The sequence below is a fragment of the Bombus flavifrons genome, chromosome 9 (genome assembly GCF_040668555.2).
Source record: "Bombus flavifrons isolate JBK064 chromosome 9, iyBomFlav1_principal, whole genome shotgun sequence".
NCBI lineage: Eukaryota > Metazoa > Arthropoda > Insecta > Hymenoptera > Apidae > Bombus > Bombus flavifrons.
This window is the reverse complement of record NC_138450.1, coordinates 4,752,995-4,774,399: the sequence shown is the minus strand read 5'-3', so window position 1 is coordinate 4,774,399 and position 21,405 is coordinate 4,752,995. Positions and strand designations below refer to the sequence as shown.

Genomic DNA, 21,405 nt, shown 5'->3' with positions numbered 1-21,405 from the left:
TAATTAAATAAATAAATTTAAATACGAGTTGAATATATAAATAATTCAGAGACAATAATATTTGTCATATAGCTATTTTTATCTCAAAAATGTTAATAAAAATAGCAAACAAAGAAAAGTGGGTACTTAGAAAAACATAGGTGACCATCTTTAGTTATGGACAACTGTGAAACACGTGTATGTAGTGAAAGTACGAAAATTATTACAAAGGAATGTTTTGGTGGAGAAAGTGTTGGTTTGCTGTCGTTGATTAAGGTAAATTGTGAGCTGTGAGTTGCCATTTAGAAGTTGATTAGTTGTACCGATTTAGTTGCTTTAGTTGTAATACATTAACATATTTAGAAATAGTTCCAGTTAGATAATCATAGTTTCCTGTTCCGTCATTGTAAGTACATATATAAAATAAAAATCACTATATTATTTTTAGACGATATTATATAATACTGTCTTAAAGTTGATATTAAATTTTTTAATTAATTAATATATATTTCATAACTAATATCCTAATTAATTTCTGGAATTATAAAACTTTTACGTGTTCCCTTAATCGTTGCGTGCGAGGGTAAGTAATTATTTCAAACTGACCATACTCATAAAGTCTCAGCAAAACATGTAGAAACATTACGTCGAAAATATTCTAAGAGTGAAATTCGCTCTTATTTCTTATTACTCAAGATGTTCGTGACGGGTTTTCCGTATTAAGTTAAACACAAATTCAAGAAGGGTGGCGTGTGCTCGTAGCGTGCACTTTATCAGCTCTTTCGTAAAATGTGATTCGTCGTTCTTCGTGATATATTACAGCGGCTGTAACTATTTATCCAGAATTTTTTTAACGATTTCCGTGTGCGTTAAGTAGATTTCACTGAATCTGTCGATAAAATTTAGATTATTACACTCCAGTTTATCGAAAGATATTTTATTACAGAATTTGATATAAACGTTTCGAATAAAAGTATATACGAGAACAGGCTTTCTAATTCATTCATTAATTCACGTTTCTCCATACAATAATCTAATATCAATTTTTTCCTTTCAATAGTTGTACTAATTAACTAGTTTTGAACATGGAAATCGTTTAAGAGGAATTTTTGTTTGCTGAATTAACATGCTCTGTTTAAACAACTTTTGTTTACATATCGGAAGATGATCTATATTTAACATATAAATATGAATTTGCATTTTAATTACCAAAAATAAAATTTAATATAATTTTTCCAATTTCATTTGTTACTTAAGTTTTTTTATCACTGTTAAGTTAATTTATTACTGAGTAAGAAAGCGAAGTTGAAATATGTAGAGTCGACAATTTAAACAACATAGTAATACATTAATATCTTTTTCCACATCAGCACTGTTTAGTTGTTGATAATTTTATGAAAATATCGTATCACTAGCATGTAATTAAATCGCTATCGCAATTGCTATCGATTGTTTACTCAGTAATTCATCAACGTATTAGTTACTACAAAGCATCACTGTGACTAATCTACTCTCGACATACTCTTCTCTCTCATTTATTTTTTAAACTAGTGTAATCACTCTACGTTACATGAGAACCATAAATTTTTAAAGAAGTTGTTATTATATATATATTATATGTACTATATTTTATTATATTATATATATATATATTACAATCAATTAATCTGGATTACAATTTAATTATGCAAAGATATTAGAACACAATGTATATGAAAATTTTCTGCAGAAACAACGAATGAATATTTTTAATAATACAGATGAATATTTTGAACATAGTAGGAAATTTGCATTAACGTCCTTGAAACCTAATTTTATCGTATATTGTAATAATACGCGTAAAGGGAAGAAGTTTCATAGGTTTCTATATTCAACGTTGCTTCATTACACTTTACAAAACTTTATTTTCTACAGTTATTCGTGCAATATTAATTTTTAACAGCGTTAGTTAGAATAATGAGTATTTCGGCCTATATCACTCTTTGAACTGAGTGACCATGACAGGATAATACAAATACACCTTTCTCTATTCACAAAGAATTAACTAATCGATATTTATCGATTATCCTTTAGAAGTTCAACATAGAACGCACGAACTAGAATCCTTTTGCGTTCACTATCAACTAATCCTCCGATCATGTTAAAATACTGAACTTAATAGAAAATGAAATTTCGTTTTTGTAATTTTATTTTAATATCTCTTAAAAGTGCTAATTGGAAAGTGAAAACCTATAATATTACTAGCTTCCAATATATCAATTACATACTTTTTACGTAATCAAGTTTGCTTTGAAAACTAAAGTTAAATATTCACTTTGATTAATACCGTTATACATAGATTATCATTTCCGCATTCTAGTATGTCTTGCGTATTTATAAAGAACCCTTCTAAAAATGTTACTATAAGGTCTCTGTAAGAGTATAAAATACTGTTTATTAATAAAGATAAATATTTTTATATTATCTAGATATATAAAATTTGTTTTATACATCCGGTAGAAATCCTTATAACAATATAGAAGTATTTGAGAAATACATATAATTTTGTATTATACATATTGTATTATATCATTATATACAACATATTATATCATATTATTATATTCTGGTATAGAAATTTGAATCGATATACAAATCCTTCTAATCATACATACATTTTTTCTTTAATTAAATAAATAATTTCTTGTCACGTTCTAGAAATTTTAAGCCGATAATTTTTCTTCGAAGATGGCCCTTTATTTAATATTAGATTTGTAATTCATATTCTTTCGAATCCAAACCAGCTGGCTGCTGAAGCGAGCAAAACCCTCGTAAAAAGAAGACTAAAGAGAAAACACCTCACTGGCCTCACTAAAGAAATAAAATAGACAAACTCGAAGATGGTATCCCGCTGGGGGTAACCATCCACATGTTATTTAGTAATAAAGCTAGGAAAATTTACCGAATGTCCAGCTGGACAAATTGTAAAGTACAAATTAAATAATTAAAAAAAAATATTCTTTCGAATAATCAATCTACATAATAAATATGAAATTATCTTTTTTGAAATAATAATTCCAAACGTATGATATATGAAAATATTTAATAAAAATAAATAAAATGTATAAACGAATTATATCTTGGTATTAAATTGTGTTCAATTATAGATTTCTATATAATACTCATCTTCTAAAATAAACCATGATATCGATATAAACATCAAAGCCAAACCAAAATGACACCCTTTTTTGTCACGGCATTCTTTTTATCTATTCTAACTGTGTCAATCATAGTTTGAATATCGCTTGGTTGAGTGGAATAAATGGTTCTGAGTCCATCCACATTACAGTTGGCACCATTGAAAATTGGAGTTTTTATCTAGCATGAAAGTCGCAGGGTACCAATGGGTCATTTTCGAATTTGAATAAACTCCAATATTTTCATTTTGTTCCGCGTGGAAGATTTTCCATGTAACCATTTCCCCTTTCTCAGTGAGACGGGCAATGAATTTACATTTTTATTAAACAAAGCATGATCGTTGGAATGTATAATTTTTTCAATAATCGATCGACAACTTCACGCACGCACAAATAGTAAAGCAAAACGACGTACGTTCTACCATATATTCGTTGTTTCAAGGGGGAAAGGAGATTACCGTGAAAATCACGAAAGCTTAAAACAATATGTTAAATTGAATCGAATATCAAATTTGCAGGCATGTAAAGGAGCTTTTAATGCCTCGTAAATAAATTAAACAAATGGAATTTCATAAATATCACAAGATATTGTCGCTGAAGAATAGTTATCCGACAATATTTTCAACTGCAAATAAATTTCGATAATACAGAATTTTTATTTCTCCAATTACGAATGAAATATAATAAAATTGAAATGATATTTTTATCATTGATAAAGTTGTATAATTCTAGTTCGATTTTTATAACTGATAAAAGATTGATAATGTTTTAGTGAAAAGTGGCCTTTCAATAATATTCAAATTAAATTGTTCGAATATTAATTAATTATTCGAGTATTGTTAATTCACTGTTCCAATAAAAATTTCTATTAATTTCTCCATAACATAGTTCATTAAGCCATGTCTTATTAGATATATATTACATTGTTTCGCTATAATTTAAGACGGATTTGAAATGTTTGAAGCTCAGGCAATATAATACAACGTTCGAATGCAAAATAATGAAAATTCAAGATATGAGATACAAAATTATAATACAGGAATAAATAAAGTACGTAAAGGCAACAAGTAATAGGTAACATACCTTGTGTATCCTTGGAGAGAAGGACTACGCCGAAGTAGGCCACATAAATCCCCAAAACTTCAATTCTCGGTGTTCCACTTTGTCATGCCTGTCTGAGTTCTTAGTTTCATCTTCCGGTATTTCGAAGTTCTGGATCGGTACAGAATTGTCACGTTACAGTTTAACGATTCACGAATGATATCACCGCAAGAAACCCGAGGAAGGAAACCCAACAGAATGTTTTTCATTCATAAAAAGTGACTCGACTTGTCAGCGATAACGAAAGGGCGCAAATATCACCAGAATCGACTACTGATTCCCCAGTTAATAAATAATCTGGTAACGAAAGGTTCCATCACTTTTTCGAATTTTCAGAATTCACTAACCGTGTTGGAATAATTCGAGAGTTGTAGTATTAGAAAGGTTCAAAATCTGAAGAATTTGCCAGGAATAATGAAATCCTAAAATTATTTCACCTCTAATAGAGTATTCTCTTTATTGTCAAAGTACTCTGACCATATCTCCGATTTTTCTTCCTACCTCATCACTCGTGTATCGACGTTTCAAGATCCCTTCTAGCAGTAAAATAGCATTACCGAAGACTCAGATCGTACGGATTGATAAAATACATACATCGTTCTTGGAGACTCTATACAACATATTCTTCTAAGGCTTTTACTAATTACGGACGATTTCCACTGTCTTTTCTCGTCACCCGCGCACCACATAACTCGACCAAGTGTATCGAAGCTATTAAAGCTCGATTATAGAAATAACTAATTAACCTCGTGAAGCTCGATGACAGAGAAGAACGACGGAATCGAGTATAACGATCTGAAGGGATATATCTCTGTTATCTAAAAAGACATGTCGATCTCGTACGACGGAAGGATTGGTGGCGGAAGCGCGCTACTTCCGGCTCCGTCGCGTTTCAAACTCTGCTCCGAATGGGACTTGACGGCGAGTCGGCCAACGGACACGCGGCGAGAATTCAAGTGAGCGCCGTCAGCGTCGCGATTCCGTGCAGCGTCGTCAACCTCGTTCCAGGAGACGCTTGCGCACCAGTGTCCGGCGCCCTTCGACGTTCGCGTACAGGGATGAATCGTTCCTCCGTACCGTTGTTATCAATTCACCTAGTTTTCTTCATAATCGCCGAGGAACCTAGGTGACGTTTAGGTGTGTGAATTAACAATGAGCCACTCGATTCTGATGACGACACGTGGACGCGCCACTAGACTGATATATTAACTACTCGGTGATCTTCTACATTCGAGAGATGTTATGCATTTCTACTGCTTTCTACTATAATATTACGCTAATATCTCGCATTCCTTCTTTTATTTTTCCATTCTGACCCCCTTTCCACTCCTTGTCTTGTGCTTGTTTCCGTCTTCTTTCTGTCATCGCGTCTTCTTTAAGTTCCCTTTCTATGGTTATCTGAATTTTGCATTTTCGAAAAGTATGGTAAATTTGATTAACGAAAATTATTATCGATTTATTCGTCATAGTCATAATAATTTCTTCGAGAATAGTAAAGTTAATAGAAGAAGCATCTGTGTAGCGATTAATTCACCTGTGTCAAGGAATTTTGAGGGAATTTGAATTTCTTGTAAAGAAAATTGCGAAATTTGAGGAATTGATGCAAATGTCTTTTATCTTGAATTTAAATCTTGATTTTGATCTTCAATAGTTATCTTGTTTTTATGCACACGCGATATTTCCTCATTCTTTGTTGATTCGATTATTTTCAAGATATTTTATTTGCAATTGGTATACGCATTTAGGTTACGTACACTTTATTCTTTGAAAATTTATTTAATATCGCTGCAGTAAAGAGGTGAGCGAAACATTAACGATTATTAAAAGCTGATATTAAACTCAAGTATACTAAATATCCAAATTATGGTACAAATATATTGATACAAATAGTACTTGATATTATTCCTTTAAAAATACATTTACATAAAATCATCAAAACTTTCAAATTAAAATATCAGCTACTGTAAAGTCGCTAATAATTTCTGAAGTATTACAATGTTTATAAATGACGTATTGTGGATATGTTAAGAATTATCGTTTATATTGTTACGTAGAATTAGTTGCAATTAATTGAATCTACTAATAGACCTTGGTTTACACATTATTACTTGAATATTTTTAATTTTTTGTTTGGATATGGAAACAAAGATTCGGTCAATTATATTAAAAATTCAGGACGAGATAAAACATGATATTTCGTTTTGCGCATCCGTTACTTACTGTTACCACGAGGTAACACAATGGGCATTGTCAGACATAAGATGAAAATTTGTAGGAAGGAAAGTCAAAAAGAGGAGAAATTCTAAAACAAACACACTTGCAGAACGAGTTCCGTAGCATTCTTTCATTCTTACATCGTCATAAATTTTATACCCAAGTGACCATTTTGTTTCAGCTTATACTATTTTCGCGTTTAGCTATTGCTTCCTACGTATTTTTATCTTCTTTCGAGTTAACAAAGTAACCATTATCAGGGTAAACAGGAAAAGCTTTTCTATCTATTATTATTGGCTACATTAAAGCTAGTATAAAAACTCATCGGAAGTACATATTTATTAAACGTGTTCAGTTTTTCTATGATCGTTGTTTCCTATGATTATAAATATCTATTTTTAAATAAGTAGAAATATATATTTTTGCAATTGATGAATTGAGTCGTATAAACTCGTAGGCATTATACTCCTATTAAACATGATATATTATTAATAAATATTGTGAGCAATATATTACAAAGTGAGTATATGTACATATACTAATATACTGATTGCAACACTAAGCTTTAACCACAATCAAGCACAGTAGGCTGCTTAAAATGTAACATATACCTACAAATAAATCAATAATTTCAGTAGTATAATATCTATGAATTATTTGAACAGTCAATGATTTAATAATACTCGGTGTATTATTGAAACTATTCTTAGCATTAATAATATTAATTACATAAGTTCGTCCTAACTTTACAAATAACTATGATAATTATGTCTTTCTTCAATATTAGTAAAATTTCTAGATACTTTATACATATAACACACACATACACATCCACAAAAAATTCTTATAGTAAGTGTTCAAATTTCTTCATGAAGCACTATTCACACGTGCGCGTGAAATTAAAATGGGAAATTCACGACGAGACAGAATAACGAGACTTGCGATGAAAATGTCCTTTACGCGTTCGAAGCAAGTTGGCAGAGACGTAAGATCTGAGGAATTGTTCGAGATTCGATTCGAAAAATAAAAAGAAGGGGTTTGCATGAATTCGCGCTGTGGCTTATCTCGAAGTTCAACTAATTGTACGAGTTTACATCGCGGCACGGCGGCGCGGCGTGATCACGTCGATTAACGAACAGCTTTTGGAGATACACGACACGCTGCAAACTGTGCAACGGCAGTAGGTCGGCGCATGCAAAGCTCTATCGCTGATCCCAATCTTCTCCTTTGACGAGGATGTGTGATCGAGCACAGTCCAAAATTAACACCGTGCCACAGGAGCACGAGTGAAGCAACATAGCGTCACGAACAACACAGGGATCAGTTGATTCGCCCCTTTGGTACACGCGTTCCTGAGGACTTGTCTTTTAAACTGGGTCAAAAATATGTTTAATTGGACTGCCATTCATATACATGCTTTGACATATAGGAGGCTGTTATGTAATTGATAGACATAATAGTATATTAATTGCTAGGTTGTTGGATCATTGAGTGGTAGATTCTGTTAGGTTTCTGCAGATTGAGTAATTGAAATCTTAACTCTCATTGGTTTCTTGTTTTTCGAACTTGATTTACCTCTTGACAGAAAATGTATAAAATTAGCGGAGGATTAATATAATGAAAAATTCGCAGTTTACATTCATAAATTTTTTCATGGAAATTAAAAAAAAAATTTTCGTATATCAGATATAAGATTTTTCATACTGCTTATGAATTACAGAGTAACATTTAGGGCATAATACAATAAGTTGTATTATATATCCTTCTTATATTTATTGCAATAAATTAAAATAACATATTAAAATTTACCTTCGTTGTGTATGGATGATTTCCTGGATTCAAAAGTAAAGATACTGAACTAGTTTTGTTTAATATTTATATTAAATATATTATATGTAAATTATTTAGTAGCATATATTGCTTCGCATATATATGGATACTGTCCATTTCCACCGAATGGGAATAATATGAATTTCTTTGATAAACAATTGTAAAATTTCATATTATACGTCCAGGAAATTCTTCTCTTGTATCTTATATTTCCTTTTATATGACTGCAGTAGCAGTTCATTTCTCATGACATGTTTCGTATCATTGAAGTCAGAAGCGTCTAACGTACAAACGAAAGTTGAAACATTACAAAATATACAGCAAGAATACCGACACTTTATTGCAATGTTTGCATTCATCATACAAATGTTGTCATTATTTATATGTACCAATGACGTTAAACTAAAATATATATCGAACAAGATGTGACAGTACGGCCAATAAAATTAGTTTAACTAACTTGAAGTCGTTCTTCAACATTCCCTAGAACATTTATTAATAATGGTATCATTTTTCATCGATCTCTTCAAAATATGTAACAAATAATTCTTAGTTTCTAAAATATATTTCAATCTACCATCGCTTAAACCCATTTTCTTAAATCTTAGAAAAGATGTCTGATGTACGAGGATCGTCTAGTGTGACAATTGATGAATAACGATTGATTTTAATGCTTTTTAAGTGTTTAAAATGTCTTTGACAATGCATCAAATTAAAATAACAATTCACTGATTATTATTTTTAATTATTTTTAATTGAATGTGTATAATAAATATACATATTTGTGTGAAATAGTTTTGCTTATAATCTCAATATATATGACGCCCGATGGGATTCGGTTATGAAACGAAAAAGAGCATTGAAAAATTTTACCCCTGAGGTAAGGAGGGACTTGTCTTGGATATCTGTTTGAATGAAGGTAACATCAGAGAAAGGTTTTTGATGGGGGTTCTGAGACCAGAGCACAGGTAAAGACAAGGTTTCAGAATGACGTCGCGACGGAAGCTGAAATGAATGAACGGATTGCTATGTCGAGGGTGGTCAACGTGAGAATGGCCACGTGAAAAGAGACAGGAAAAAGAAGGGAGGAAATGGTCGGAGACCCTCATCATCCTCCGCTAATATTTACTTACGCATATGCAAAGACCAGACTGGTTACCAAAAAAAACTATCTCGTTGGTATTCTTTGATAAAGATACCCGGAACTATGGACATCACATTCAGTGACCGCACCTAACCCCGTTTAATACACCTCTAGATATCCATCCACTTGATATCACTATGCACTTTTGTGTATAGAAAAGAATCAATAATAATAACGTTATAGATATATGTTAATATTGTGTAGTGAATGAGAGAATAATATCATTGTCGTGTGCTGATTTTGAAAAGAGATTCATACGATTAGATATTAGTCAGTGATATTGTTATTATTTTATATATTATAGACGTAAAGTATATCATGTATACAAAAAGTTTTCATTATAAACATCCCATTTATATAGAAATTTTAGTGATATACAAATTATTTTATTTATTTAGATCTATTTAATATTAGGGAATAATATTATATATGGATACACGATAATTTGAAATAAAAGATAATAGGCGTATTTGTAAGAAATGCGTAGACAACTTTTCGAAAATGGAAACACTGTATTTTATTATACTATATAGAAAGAAGAAATTAATTTAACGTAATTAATCACCAACAACACGAGAGTAAGTATATTATTGTTCAGGTAGATGCAGCCTTTTGTGTCTGATTAGATGCGGCAAGTACTATTTACAATGCATATACACGTCGCGTCGTCTCACTTTAATCTCTGAAACTCTATTCGCTATTGGAAAAATAATTTCAAATACAATTTACTGTGTTTTGAGTGTGAAGTAATTGCGGCCTAAGAGCCTAACAATGGACATCCCGTATTTGTAAACACAGCTGTCTATAATCAACAACATTTGCGTAAGTTCGTGCCACGGCCACATGACATTCACAACTATGAAGAACATCTTTTGTCTGTTCAAAGGAGGTAAATTTTGTTTAACCCTAAATGACCTCAGAACTAGGACTTGACTAGGGTCAATGAAACTATTTCAAAGTGCATTGTACATCCAGTTAGAAACAAATATGTGATTTCATTTGAAAAGAGATAAAAGTTCTGAAATCTTGGACATAACTCCACTTGGGAAAAAATGCACCCATTATGGGATTTTTGCCTTTTTCTTCAACTACTTGTGATAGAAATAATTGCATGCACGGATTAATATGGGACATTGGAAAATATTTTGAACTAAGAAAAATTAAAGACGTTTATAGATGATAATTAAACACACAAATAAAAATTTATCAAATAATTTTCGAGTAATTGGAAAGCTTCTCTTGTTGTCGTTTTAAAATTATTTTACTTTTAATGTTTCATGATATATTAATTTATTTTTCGATAGATAGTATTTCTAGACATTTTTAGCACAAAATTACAGGTCAAGTTATAAAATATACTCTATTTAATAAAAACTAGGATTAAGTTGAACAAAAACAATATATGATATAACATCCGAATTTGAATGCAGAGATTATGTAGTGGTAGAGTTGTATAAAACCCGAACTATTTTTGTCGTTAAATGTTGAATACAGTTTAATACAAATATTAGAATAATAATAGATACTCGATTACAACACTTGTTATCTAAACATTTTACTACTCGAACATTTTGCTATTCGTGCACTTTATTATCTGATCGTTCTACTTTAATATGAAATTCGCATTATAATGCGTCAATATTGTGTGTCATAACATTAAAAATGAAACGTGATAAATAGTTGAAATGAAATAGGAGACAATTTGAAATCTAGGTAAGAATATGTGTTACAGATATAAAAACATATAATGTTTTTAAGTTAACTTATAAAGTTTTTAATTCTGTAAAACATTTAATCGACATTTGTAGAAGAAAGAAAGTCAATCAAAGTCTAATTTTAACTTAATTTTTATCAGAGCCTTTCTTCTTCCTTAAAAAAGTTGACCTTGTTTAGCTAGTTCATCCATTTTCTCTCTTACAAATGAAAATTTAATTTAATCTGTTACTTTTTCTTTCTCCTCTTGTGTTGCTACAATTCTGTTAATTCTTTCTCCTCCCATAACGGGATCAATAAATCTTGCCTTTCGTTTTCTTGATTTTCTGTTCGAAGCGTCGACTACACGTATTAAAAGATATTACATTTATGATAATATTTTTAATTAAGTTAGTTATTATTTTAAAATAAAGTCAACAGGTTTCAATTTTTAGTTCGTAAGCAAGTAAGAAATTTGTTACCATCAATAGATAATGCTTCAAATTCCTACATACTTACATATGGTTATTCGTGATCTTTTTTATCATTAACTAAATTACAGATAAAGCCACAGACCAGTAACCTCTGTGATAAACCACAGACATTTATGGATGAACCCCTTAACGCTCGGTAGTACAGATCGCGATGTTCCGTAGATATCAAGTTCATTTTTATCGCTTTCGATGCTTAAATTGAATATAATTCCTATATTCGTAGCAAATCACAAAAAGCGTAAAGGAACGTTCAGATGATGAACATTAATGTCAATATTATTATCAATATTCAAAATTCTCAACATTACCTTACATAAGAGACTCTCTAGACCTCCGACGACAAATATAGATACATTGTCAATACAATGTTGAAAACCCTAAATATTGACAATAATATTGATCATTTGAATGCTCCATAAGAAACGCTCTGATTCTTTTCGAGGTTGTGTTTCAGAATGCAAGACACAAAATTTTAAACACAGGTCTATTTTGTATTTAGTCAATGATGCGGCTAACAAAGTATCTAAGTCTAAGTAATCAAAATATCATTGAATCTGCCGGAAACTAACAATTAAATCTCATATTTTATTATACCATATTATATTACTAATATCATACAGTATAATATATGATATATTATAACTTGGAAATTTACATGAATGCTACCTTTTTATTTCCGATTTTATGACTACTTTTAATACTGACAAATATAATATACCAACTTCAACACGATTGTATTCTTTAAATATTTTTATCTTCGCTACCTTCTTCGAGCATTGAAGAATCCCTACGGCATAATGTTTTCCGTATTCCGGGAATTTTTTGCATCGTCATTTACGTATCATCTAAAAGTTAGTCATGACCATGACTATTATAAAATTCCCATTATGCTGAGTCGTATGGCTTTAAACCACGCTCGTAAAGAAACCGCATTTCCTAAAGAATTATTATTTACTGTAAACTTTTTCAATAAGTTACTATATGTATTGTATGATAATGTTTGCATAGAAACCAAAAATAAATCTTGATATACATCGCAGTTAAAAGTAATAAGATCAATTGCAGAATGTTTATATTGAACATAAATTAGAACCGCGCTCCACTTATCATTTGCTTCGTGTTAAGAAACTAATAAAAGAAACGAACAGTGAGAAATCATTTTATGACAATAATAATAATAATCTTGTAATAGTGATAAATAAAAAAATTAATTGTTGATAATATACTCAGCGACTATCCTCTAAAACAATTATTAAATCACACGAGGAGCCGCGATAATTTCAACTAAATATAGATATCGTTTATTTTATTGCACTTCGCTGCATATGCTACACTTGATCGGATTCTTATTGTATTATTTTCAGTATACATATACATACATGTAATATTACATGTATATATAAAACATATACAATGGACTATTATAAAGTTTGAAAAATTCTTTAAAAATTCTCATTTCATTTGGATATCTTTAATAATTTTAAAACATGATTTTAATCATTCTTATATGATGTTACAATAACATGCATTGTCCAGGAAAAATGAAACAATTTTCTAATTCTAATAACAATCATGCTTATGTATCTAATAACTATGTTCAACTTGATGATTTTACTAATTGTATATATTAAAAAGAAGATTATTTGTACAAAATGGACTTGTGCTATTACACTATTCCTATAATATGGATATTGAGTTCCATTTTATTGAACTGAGAATATTTAAATTTAAATCTTCTAAACCATATGAAATAAATTAGCGATATAGAAGAGAATGATGTACACGTGTAATCGTGCGTGTACATAATAACCATTTACCATGTGATGCAATTATTGCATTAGTGGGCTCAATAATTCATTTCTCTCCTTATTACTTGTTATCTATGTCATTAAATTGGGATTGATGAACTAAGAACACACTTAATTGCAGTGTGATTGTATCTAATTTTCTACATACTAGGCTTATAAATTGAGAAACTTTGTATTCAAACTTATTTAACATACATTAATATTATAACAGTTATACAAATAAACTTTTTCTTTGGGGTGTTTTAGCTAGTCTTGTTTCGGTTTACACGAAATGGATTTTGTTGAAATCCTTTTTTTAAACGATAAATACCATATCTCTTTGGTAAATAATAAATAAACCAACTCTTAATAAATAAACCAATCAACCTTTAAACCTTTGACTTTCTAAAAATAGATAGTTTGTTTTCCAGCGACAAATTTCAAAAATCACTATTTCTTTCAAAACAATAAGATAAAGTTCGCCTAGTTTTTCCCTTCTTTAATATAGATAGGTGTTTTATTTCTTAATCCTCGAAAAATCCATCCCATTCTTAAAATGACTATCCAATTCAAATAACTCAAATAGCTTTTCCTGAACTTGATCATTGACTAAATAGTTTCCAATAGATATCCTGTAGTACAAAGGTTATCAGAAATATGATTTTTCTACACCTTAATATCACGAATTGATCTTTGTTTCTGTTACAAAGACATAACAGTCTGTCAAACTTAGTCTGTCGAACTTAGAAAGAATTAAATTCTACTAAATAGCATAATTGTATAATAACACATTGTACAATGAAAGATAAATTCTAAATCGTCTCATTACTTTACATTGATATTACTTAACTTTTTACTGAAATTCAGAAATACAAATTTGAATTCTCGTTATCTAAACTGAATTTTAATGTAATATTAAATATAGGAAAAATATGATACGTGATGTCTTCCTTCAAAATACGTGTCAAATAAAAAATAAGATGTATTTTTGTTCACACATATTCAACTGATTACTATACCATCCCATACACGCAAATAGTCGTTTGATGCGATGGACTTTGTATAGCAATTAAGAACGTCTGCCGGCGATAATTTAAAGTTTTCCACGTAGTCTCCTTTTCCACTATAAATTTTCTATAGCTATTACTATAAGTAGATGCACTGCCCTTCGACTACTACCATGTCGCAACTACTTTCTTCTTTATCGTATCGCTTATGTCTGGCGTTACGTATTTTTAAATGTATAATTTTCTGCATGCGTAACACGTTATATATGTTTTACATTGAAATAATTGAAATAATTCAAATGTTACAAATATTTGGGAATTACATTAATTCCCAAATAATTTAATTTCTAAATACGTACTACCACCGTTGTACATTTATAACTTCAGATTAAAATATTTATTTACCATTACTTGTAACAAATGGCAAATGGTTACGATGATGATGATTTTTAAAAATGCTCCTCCAATTATCTAGGACGATATTCATCTTACTGTGTTCTATAATAGTAACTTTCGTTTTAGAATTATGTATCTTTTCTTTTCTTTCTAATTACTGAGACAATTTGTATCTCCATGAAATTGACTGTTCAACATTAATGAATTGAACCATTGCGTCATCTAACATTTTCTGAATTAAAAAATTGTTAGATATCTTTTCATAAACAGTTGCTGAATATTTTTGTGCAGTATGAAACTTTAACTTTTTCAATGAATTCTGAAAATATTCAGTTTGAAATTTCCATCTATATTATTATTTTCCATTAGAAATTTCTATCATCAATTTATTAAATTTTTAAATTACGAAACATTGTATTTCATTGAAATATTTACCTGTGAAAATTAATAATCGTGACAGATATAGAAATCAGATTCCCTTAAAATCGCCTGATACTAAAATTCGCTGCAAACTATAAATATTAATTAACTCAATTTTTACTCCAATTACACATATAATTATGTATATAAAAAAATACGCTTTATAGTAAACCTAACCTTGAATAGTCTAACATGCATTACCCCTCGTGTTTGAACAAAAAATTGAACGTGAATGAGCGGACGAATCAGGATTAACCTTCATTTCTCTATGATCTTTATACAGAACTTTTACTGGGTATTATTAGATTATAAGTGTAAAGCAAGAGCTGAGAAAAAAATGGATTCATGAGGCATGATGGTCGCCGTGGCTGTATAATCGGCGTGTCATAGGTCAAACCGATGAGATACCATTTCGCAGACTCCGACGTGCAGTCAGTGGCGTGTTCTTTCGCGAAACACTGACTCTGTCATTCCATCTGTTTTTACACCCTGCTAAGTTCCGTTATATAATTTCATCGTGATCAAGTCTTCGCCTTACTATCGGTCCATTTGCCTTTTCGCAGCCTGAGGTAAGGATCAATTATCTGTGCAACTACTATCGATCGATTAGTCATTGGTTAAGTCCAATTTTCACGGATTTTCAAACTTTAATATAGATTTAAATGCAATTCGATCATCCTCGTGTGATTCGGTCACTATATCTGGCGTTTACCGTAAAATTCATTAATCTCTGTCTCTCTGGTAAAGTTCTATTTTAAAGATTAATAGAATCTATGTTTAATGAAGCAAAATTTTGTATGCGTATTAAATTTGTTACGTTATATAAGAAATTGGATAACTAATTCCTATCCTTATTGTGAAATAGATTCAGATTATGAAATTCGATATCTGTATTCTCTATATATTCTCTATACAACTATATTAGATACGGCAATATTTTAGGTATATATTGAGGTTTATTGAATTTGTTATTATACAAATATTTTCTAACAACGTTATAATATATTTTGTAATAGTTTCGAAAATATTTATTCCAATTACTTTCGAACGATTATTCCTCAAATTCGTTTCTTCCGCGCTTATATACATATTGAATCTGATGGCGCTTTCTTCTACTACTACTTCTCTCTCTCTCTCTCTCTCTCTCTCTCTCTCTCTCTCTCTCTCTTTCTCTCATGTATATATATCATATATATAAATACGAGATATTGTTCGAATTAGGATTAGTTCGAATTAATCGACAAAGTTTGCGTTATGGTTTCGACAAGCGCGATAAGAATAAGGGTATCGACCGGTGTTTAACGTGAACCTATAGTATAATTTTATGGTTTTATAGTAAGTTTGAAACAAACTTGTGTACACCGTTCTGTCGACATAAAATTGGCGTTCTTAGTTTCGGAAGTGAGACAACTTATATTATTTATATTTGTATTTATTATTTAAGTATATGACTTAAAGATGTAGGTAACAGATCTCTATAAATAAATCTAAGTTATTGACATACTTGAAGAGAAAGTACAGCCTCGACATTAACCACGAGGTACATTATAATGTGACCTTTCTTATCAATTGCTACAACTGGTTTCTCTCGATTAGTATACAGCACTGCCTATATCGTGTATTTAAAAATTTTGCAAAGCTGTAGGAATATTATTCGACGACGTAATGTGACTGATCAGACCTTTCTAATCATTAACTTCCTTTACTATAATTCATACATTAGGCACGTTATATGCATACAATTGTTTTATACTCTTGTTTGCACTTGTATGTGTATCTATCAAAAGTTATCACATTTTTATTATAAACAGTACCAACAACATTCGTTTTCTTTTATTGCAAGACGACTGACGTCAAGAATATTGTTAAAAGTAAGTACTAAAAATGAAATGTTACCATGTCGTTGTTAGTTCTACATTGTATGTATAGATTATTTACGTTACTAGAGATTTACGAAAAATATAAAAAAGGAATAAATTTTTAAGATGAAAACTATCATTCCGAATAGAAAAGTATAATATGATATAAAATATAATTAAAACATAATATACAAAAACATACATAAATAACAGAAAACTTGAAATTGGTACTTGTGTATACATATGAGTATTAGTATTTTTTGTACTAGAAATGAAAATAATAATTTTGACTTAATTACAGCAACTATCTTAAATGGCGCGAACAAACCCGAAAACTCGATATTCCGAAAACAAACGGCACTCCGATTTGCCACGTTTCGAATCAGTTGTTAGAATCTCCAACCTGCCTATTGTAGAAAACAGTATACATATCGCTGGTAACGTCTACGATAGACTAAAGGTAAGCAAAACTGTTTTAATAATCTGACAATTTCACGAATCGCTCCACTTTCTCTCATCCTTCACTTGTTAGTTTCGTTTGTCGTGAAAGTGCCGTATGTTTGCAACGATCAACAAAACTTTTATATATGTACATTGTATCCAGAAATAAAATAGCGTGAGCAAACTGCTATCTTTAAAATATTGAAGTATGAAAGTATATAAACTGAAAATGAAAATATTGCTTTAATGCAAGAATTTAAATATTTCTCAATGACTTTTTAGTTAGAAATTTTAAACGACTGATTAAGATAAATGCACGTGTATGCAGCAATAAAACAATTTTTTAATAAGTTTATGTTCTTTATATTCGTATTAACTTAAATGTCAACCACATCTTTAAACATTAATCTTATTCTACTTAATCTTCCATTTATTTAGCTTAGTAATCGTCATATCCTCGCGAAAAAGAATCAAAATCAAGGGACAAACATGATATTGTTAATTTCAGCGTTCAAATTCATTGATGAGCTGGAGTTTATGTACTGCTGAACAATCACTTGCAATTGCAACAGCGTCAGCGAAACCTGCGATTTCCGTATTAAATGGGCCTATTATGACGATCGATCAATTGCTCTGTAAAGGTATCGATATCGTTGAACAAAGAGTACCAGCCGTGCATCTTCCTCCGCATCTCGTAAGTACAGTTAAAGTTAAATGTTAGTTATTTAACATTTTATTATTCTAAAGAATGAAATCAATGTGTATTTTATATTACAAAGATATACTGCAATGCGCGAGAATATGTGAGCAACAAAATCGTGAGGCCTGTTCTAATGCGTGCCGGAAGCGTGAAACTGATAGGAAGCCAAGCCGCGAACGCAGCGGTAGATAGATTAGATGGGGCTCTAACTGTCGCAGATAAATATGTTGATCGTTACTTGCCTGCTGATTCTACCGATACAGTAGACCATGGTAAATTATTCGTTTTAAATTGCCGATAGTAATTTAGACCATATTTTAAATATTCTAATAGCAACTTAAGAAAGTAATCTTTTACACTTTCTATATACAGTGGATACAAAAAGTATTCATACATCATTGTATTTATTATAGTATTTACGTATTAACTAATTAAACCTAAGTATATTAAATTTTATATCACTTAAGAGTAATTTCATATGATTACAAAAATTTTGTACTATGAAAATGAAGTGTATAGAATCTGGTAAAGACACACTTCATTTGGAAAATAAAGGTATGTGCAAATACCTTTTGTTTATCACTGTATGTATAACAAATGAAATCATGTTCAATTAATATCAAATTAAACTTCTAAATATATATTAAATATTGATTATTCGAACTAATCGTGACACGCAGTGTTCAAATAATTAAATTAGTGATTTTCCCTCGCATTATATACCTTTTCGTGTATTTTTCCTCTTTATTTCTTTGGTCTCGATTGTATACTTTAATCATCGGTTCTAGCGTTTCACTGTTAACTAATACGTCAAGTACCATATCGAGCAAACAAATAATCGATTAAGTTAAATCGTTGTCAACGAAAATTATTTTTTAGATTCCTCTCCATCTGAACCTGTGAGTAAGACCACACGAACTATCAAACACGGTGCCAGGTTATCTAGGAAATTACAAAAACGGCTAACGCGTCGCACATTAGCAGAAGCACGAGCGCTTAAGGAACAAGGAACGGAATGCATTCATATACTTTTATATATTGTAGAATTGGTAAGTAACACTTCTTTCGGCTGATATACGTAATAAACAATACAAATAATAAATAAAAATTAGCAAAAGTAAAAAGAAAGGAGAAGGAAGCCTTGAGTAAGTATTATTTATTTGTATTATCTATTAATATCATTTACTGAATAAAGAAACTATACTTTACATCATTGATCACTTTCCAATTATATATTTGCTCTGTTATGCAAACGATAAAGTTGATATGTTACAGTTAGCAACGGACCCAAAACTAGCGTTTAAAAAGGCGAAAGAACTTTGGGGAACATTAAGTTTGCCTGAACCAGAAAACCAAGCTCGACCAGCTACTCTAGAACAGTTATTGGTTCTTTTAACGCGTGAATCTGCGCGTCGTATTGTTCATCTAGTGAATGGGACAACAGCGTTAGCAGCTAGAACCCCGCGCAATCTTGGTAGACTTCTCATTGGAGTGTCGCATCAATTGCTCGTAGTTGCGGATGCTACTTTCAGAGTAATTGTCAATAAATTTGTACATCATTCAATTCTTGAAATATTCATTACTACGGTTCCTTCGTTTATCTATGTTTATTCGGCCTCTTTCTGTTCTGAAGATGATGCCAATTATCGGTAAAAGGGGTGCAGCAAAAGAACAAATTTCAGCCATTAATTTGGCTATACAAAGGCTCAATTCATCTACAAATCATTTATTGGTATGTAGAATTCAAATAATGTTCACTCTAATAATGTTTAACCACGAACCACATTTATTATAGATTTTTATTAATTATGATGTACCTATGTCATCAACTAGCATCAATGCAAAAAATAGTATCAAGCAACTAATGCTACTTTTACAGGAGCAGTTCGCAACTTTTCTAGCTGGTCGTCCATGTGTTTCCAAAGTAACACATGCAAAGAGTCATCAACAAAACCACAACAACCACATGTCGATGTCTTCAAAACCTCCCGTAAATGGTATCGATACTATCGAGTAACAAAACTGTGGTTATAAGTTATTTTGCGTAAGTTCCGTCTATGATAGCATTTATTTCAAGGTTGATAACTATGTATCAGGAAAATTTCTCATTGAAATTTCACAGATAGATAATATCCACCGAAATATTATAATATAGTTTTCGAACACATTATACTCCACACTCACATTAAGCAATTAATGAATATTTCTCTTATATCAAAGACACAGTGTATCCGTATCATTCCTAGTTTTCAATTCTTGAATCTACATTTAGTACATAAACTATAATGTGTCTAGAAACAAGAAAGTGCAAAAATAAATATTATGATAATTTACAGTCATTACGATGCCATTAAAAAATGGTCTATTTGTTTTGTTGACTCGAAGTAGAATATACATTCTTGCCCATATATATCTTTAAGAAGCTTGTTATTGATATCTCATTATAATTGTACTAAACATATTGAATATAATATATATAAGTTGTGTTTGTGTTTAATCCAATGCAGATATCTTTGATTAGTTTATGCATATATAATTATCTTAATATGCCTCTTACATTTTATTTCATTGAATGATATAATTTAATAAATTTCAATTTTTAAATTATTCAAACAAATTTCGCAATAGTTAGAAAAGTAATAAAGAATAGTACATTACAAATAAGTAAGCGAATTTAGATAAGTAATTTTTTTAAAGCATTAATATTACTTTTGACCTAATTATCGCTTCTATTATCAAAGCTAATGAAACTAGATTTTCTAAACTAGTACATTAATGTGTTTTAACGAACTGATAAGGTACACACATGCACACATACACACAGAAACAATTGAATTAAAAATTTCACTTTTTAGCGACAGAATGATATTAAGATTTAAATTGTGAAGTAACAGAATCTCTCCCCCCCTCTCTTATTTTGTTTTCAATTGTTCAAGATAAACTGTAATCTGTATCTCTTTAATCATTATTATTGCTCTATAATATTATAATATTTAATCTTTCTACTTATATAAATTTGTTTTTGCAAGAATATTATTCATTCTACAAGTATAGCTTATATTCTTATCCATGTTCAATTTAAAATATTGAAAATAATATCAGTATTTCAGTTGTATAGGAATAAATTTTTATGTCTTCAAATCATTGATTTTAAAATAGATATAA

The 21,405-nt window shown here is 30.2% G+C and overlaps 2 protein-coding genes across 8 annotated transcripts in view; one reads left to right on the top strand and one right to left on the bottom strand.

Moving 5' to 3' along the window:
- The window catches only part of mAChR-B (muscarinic acetylcholine receptor), a 56,967-nt gene extending 51,778 nt beyond the window's left edge, over positions 1-5,189 (bottom strand). The window contains exon 1 of the mRNA XM_069119483.1: positions 4,239-5,189. The gene's annotated coding sequence lies outside the window, so the exon portion shown is untranslated. The remainder of the gene's footprint in view (positions 1-4,238) is intronic.
- Positions 5,190-15,662: 10,473 nt separating this feature from the next.
- On the top strand, positions 15,663-20,895 carry LOC138182991 (lipid storage droplets surface-binding protein 1). Of its 7 annotated transcripts, none has more exons than XM_069119488.1 (9): positions 16,459-16,780; positions 17,084-17,111; positions 17,401-17,559; positions 18,049-18,234; positions 18,320-18,512; positions 19,120-19,289; positions 19,516-19,773; positions 19,874-19,972; positions 20,120-20,895. In XM_069119488.1, exons 3-9 carry the CDS (start codon positions 17,413-17,415, stop codon positions 20,255-20,257), a joined length of 1,191 nt encoding a protein of 396 aa, XP_068975589.1. In that variant the 5' UTR covers positions 16,459-16,780; positions 17,084-17,111; positions 17,401-17,412; the 3' UTR covers positions 20,258-20,895. The 7 variants fall into 7 exon arrangements, with proteins under 7 accessions (XP_068975592.1, XP_068975594.1, XP_068975589.1 ...); XM_069119492.1 differs by having other exon boundaries at positions 16,472-16,575; XM_069119491.1 differs by lacking the exons at positions 16,459-16,780; positions 17,084-17,111 and adding an exon at positions 15,663-15,809.
- Positions 20,896-21,405: the final 510 nt, after the last annotated feature.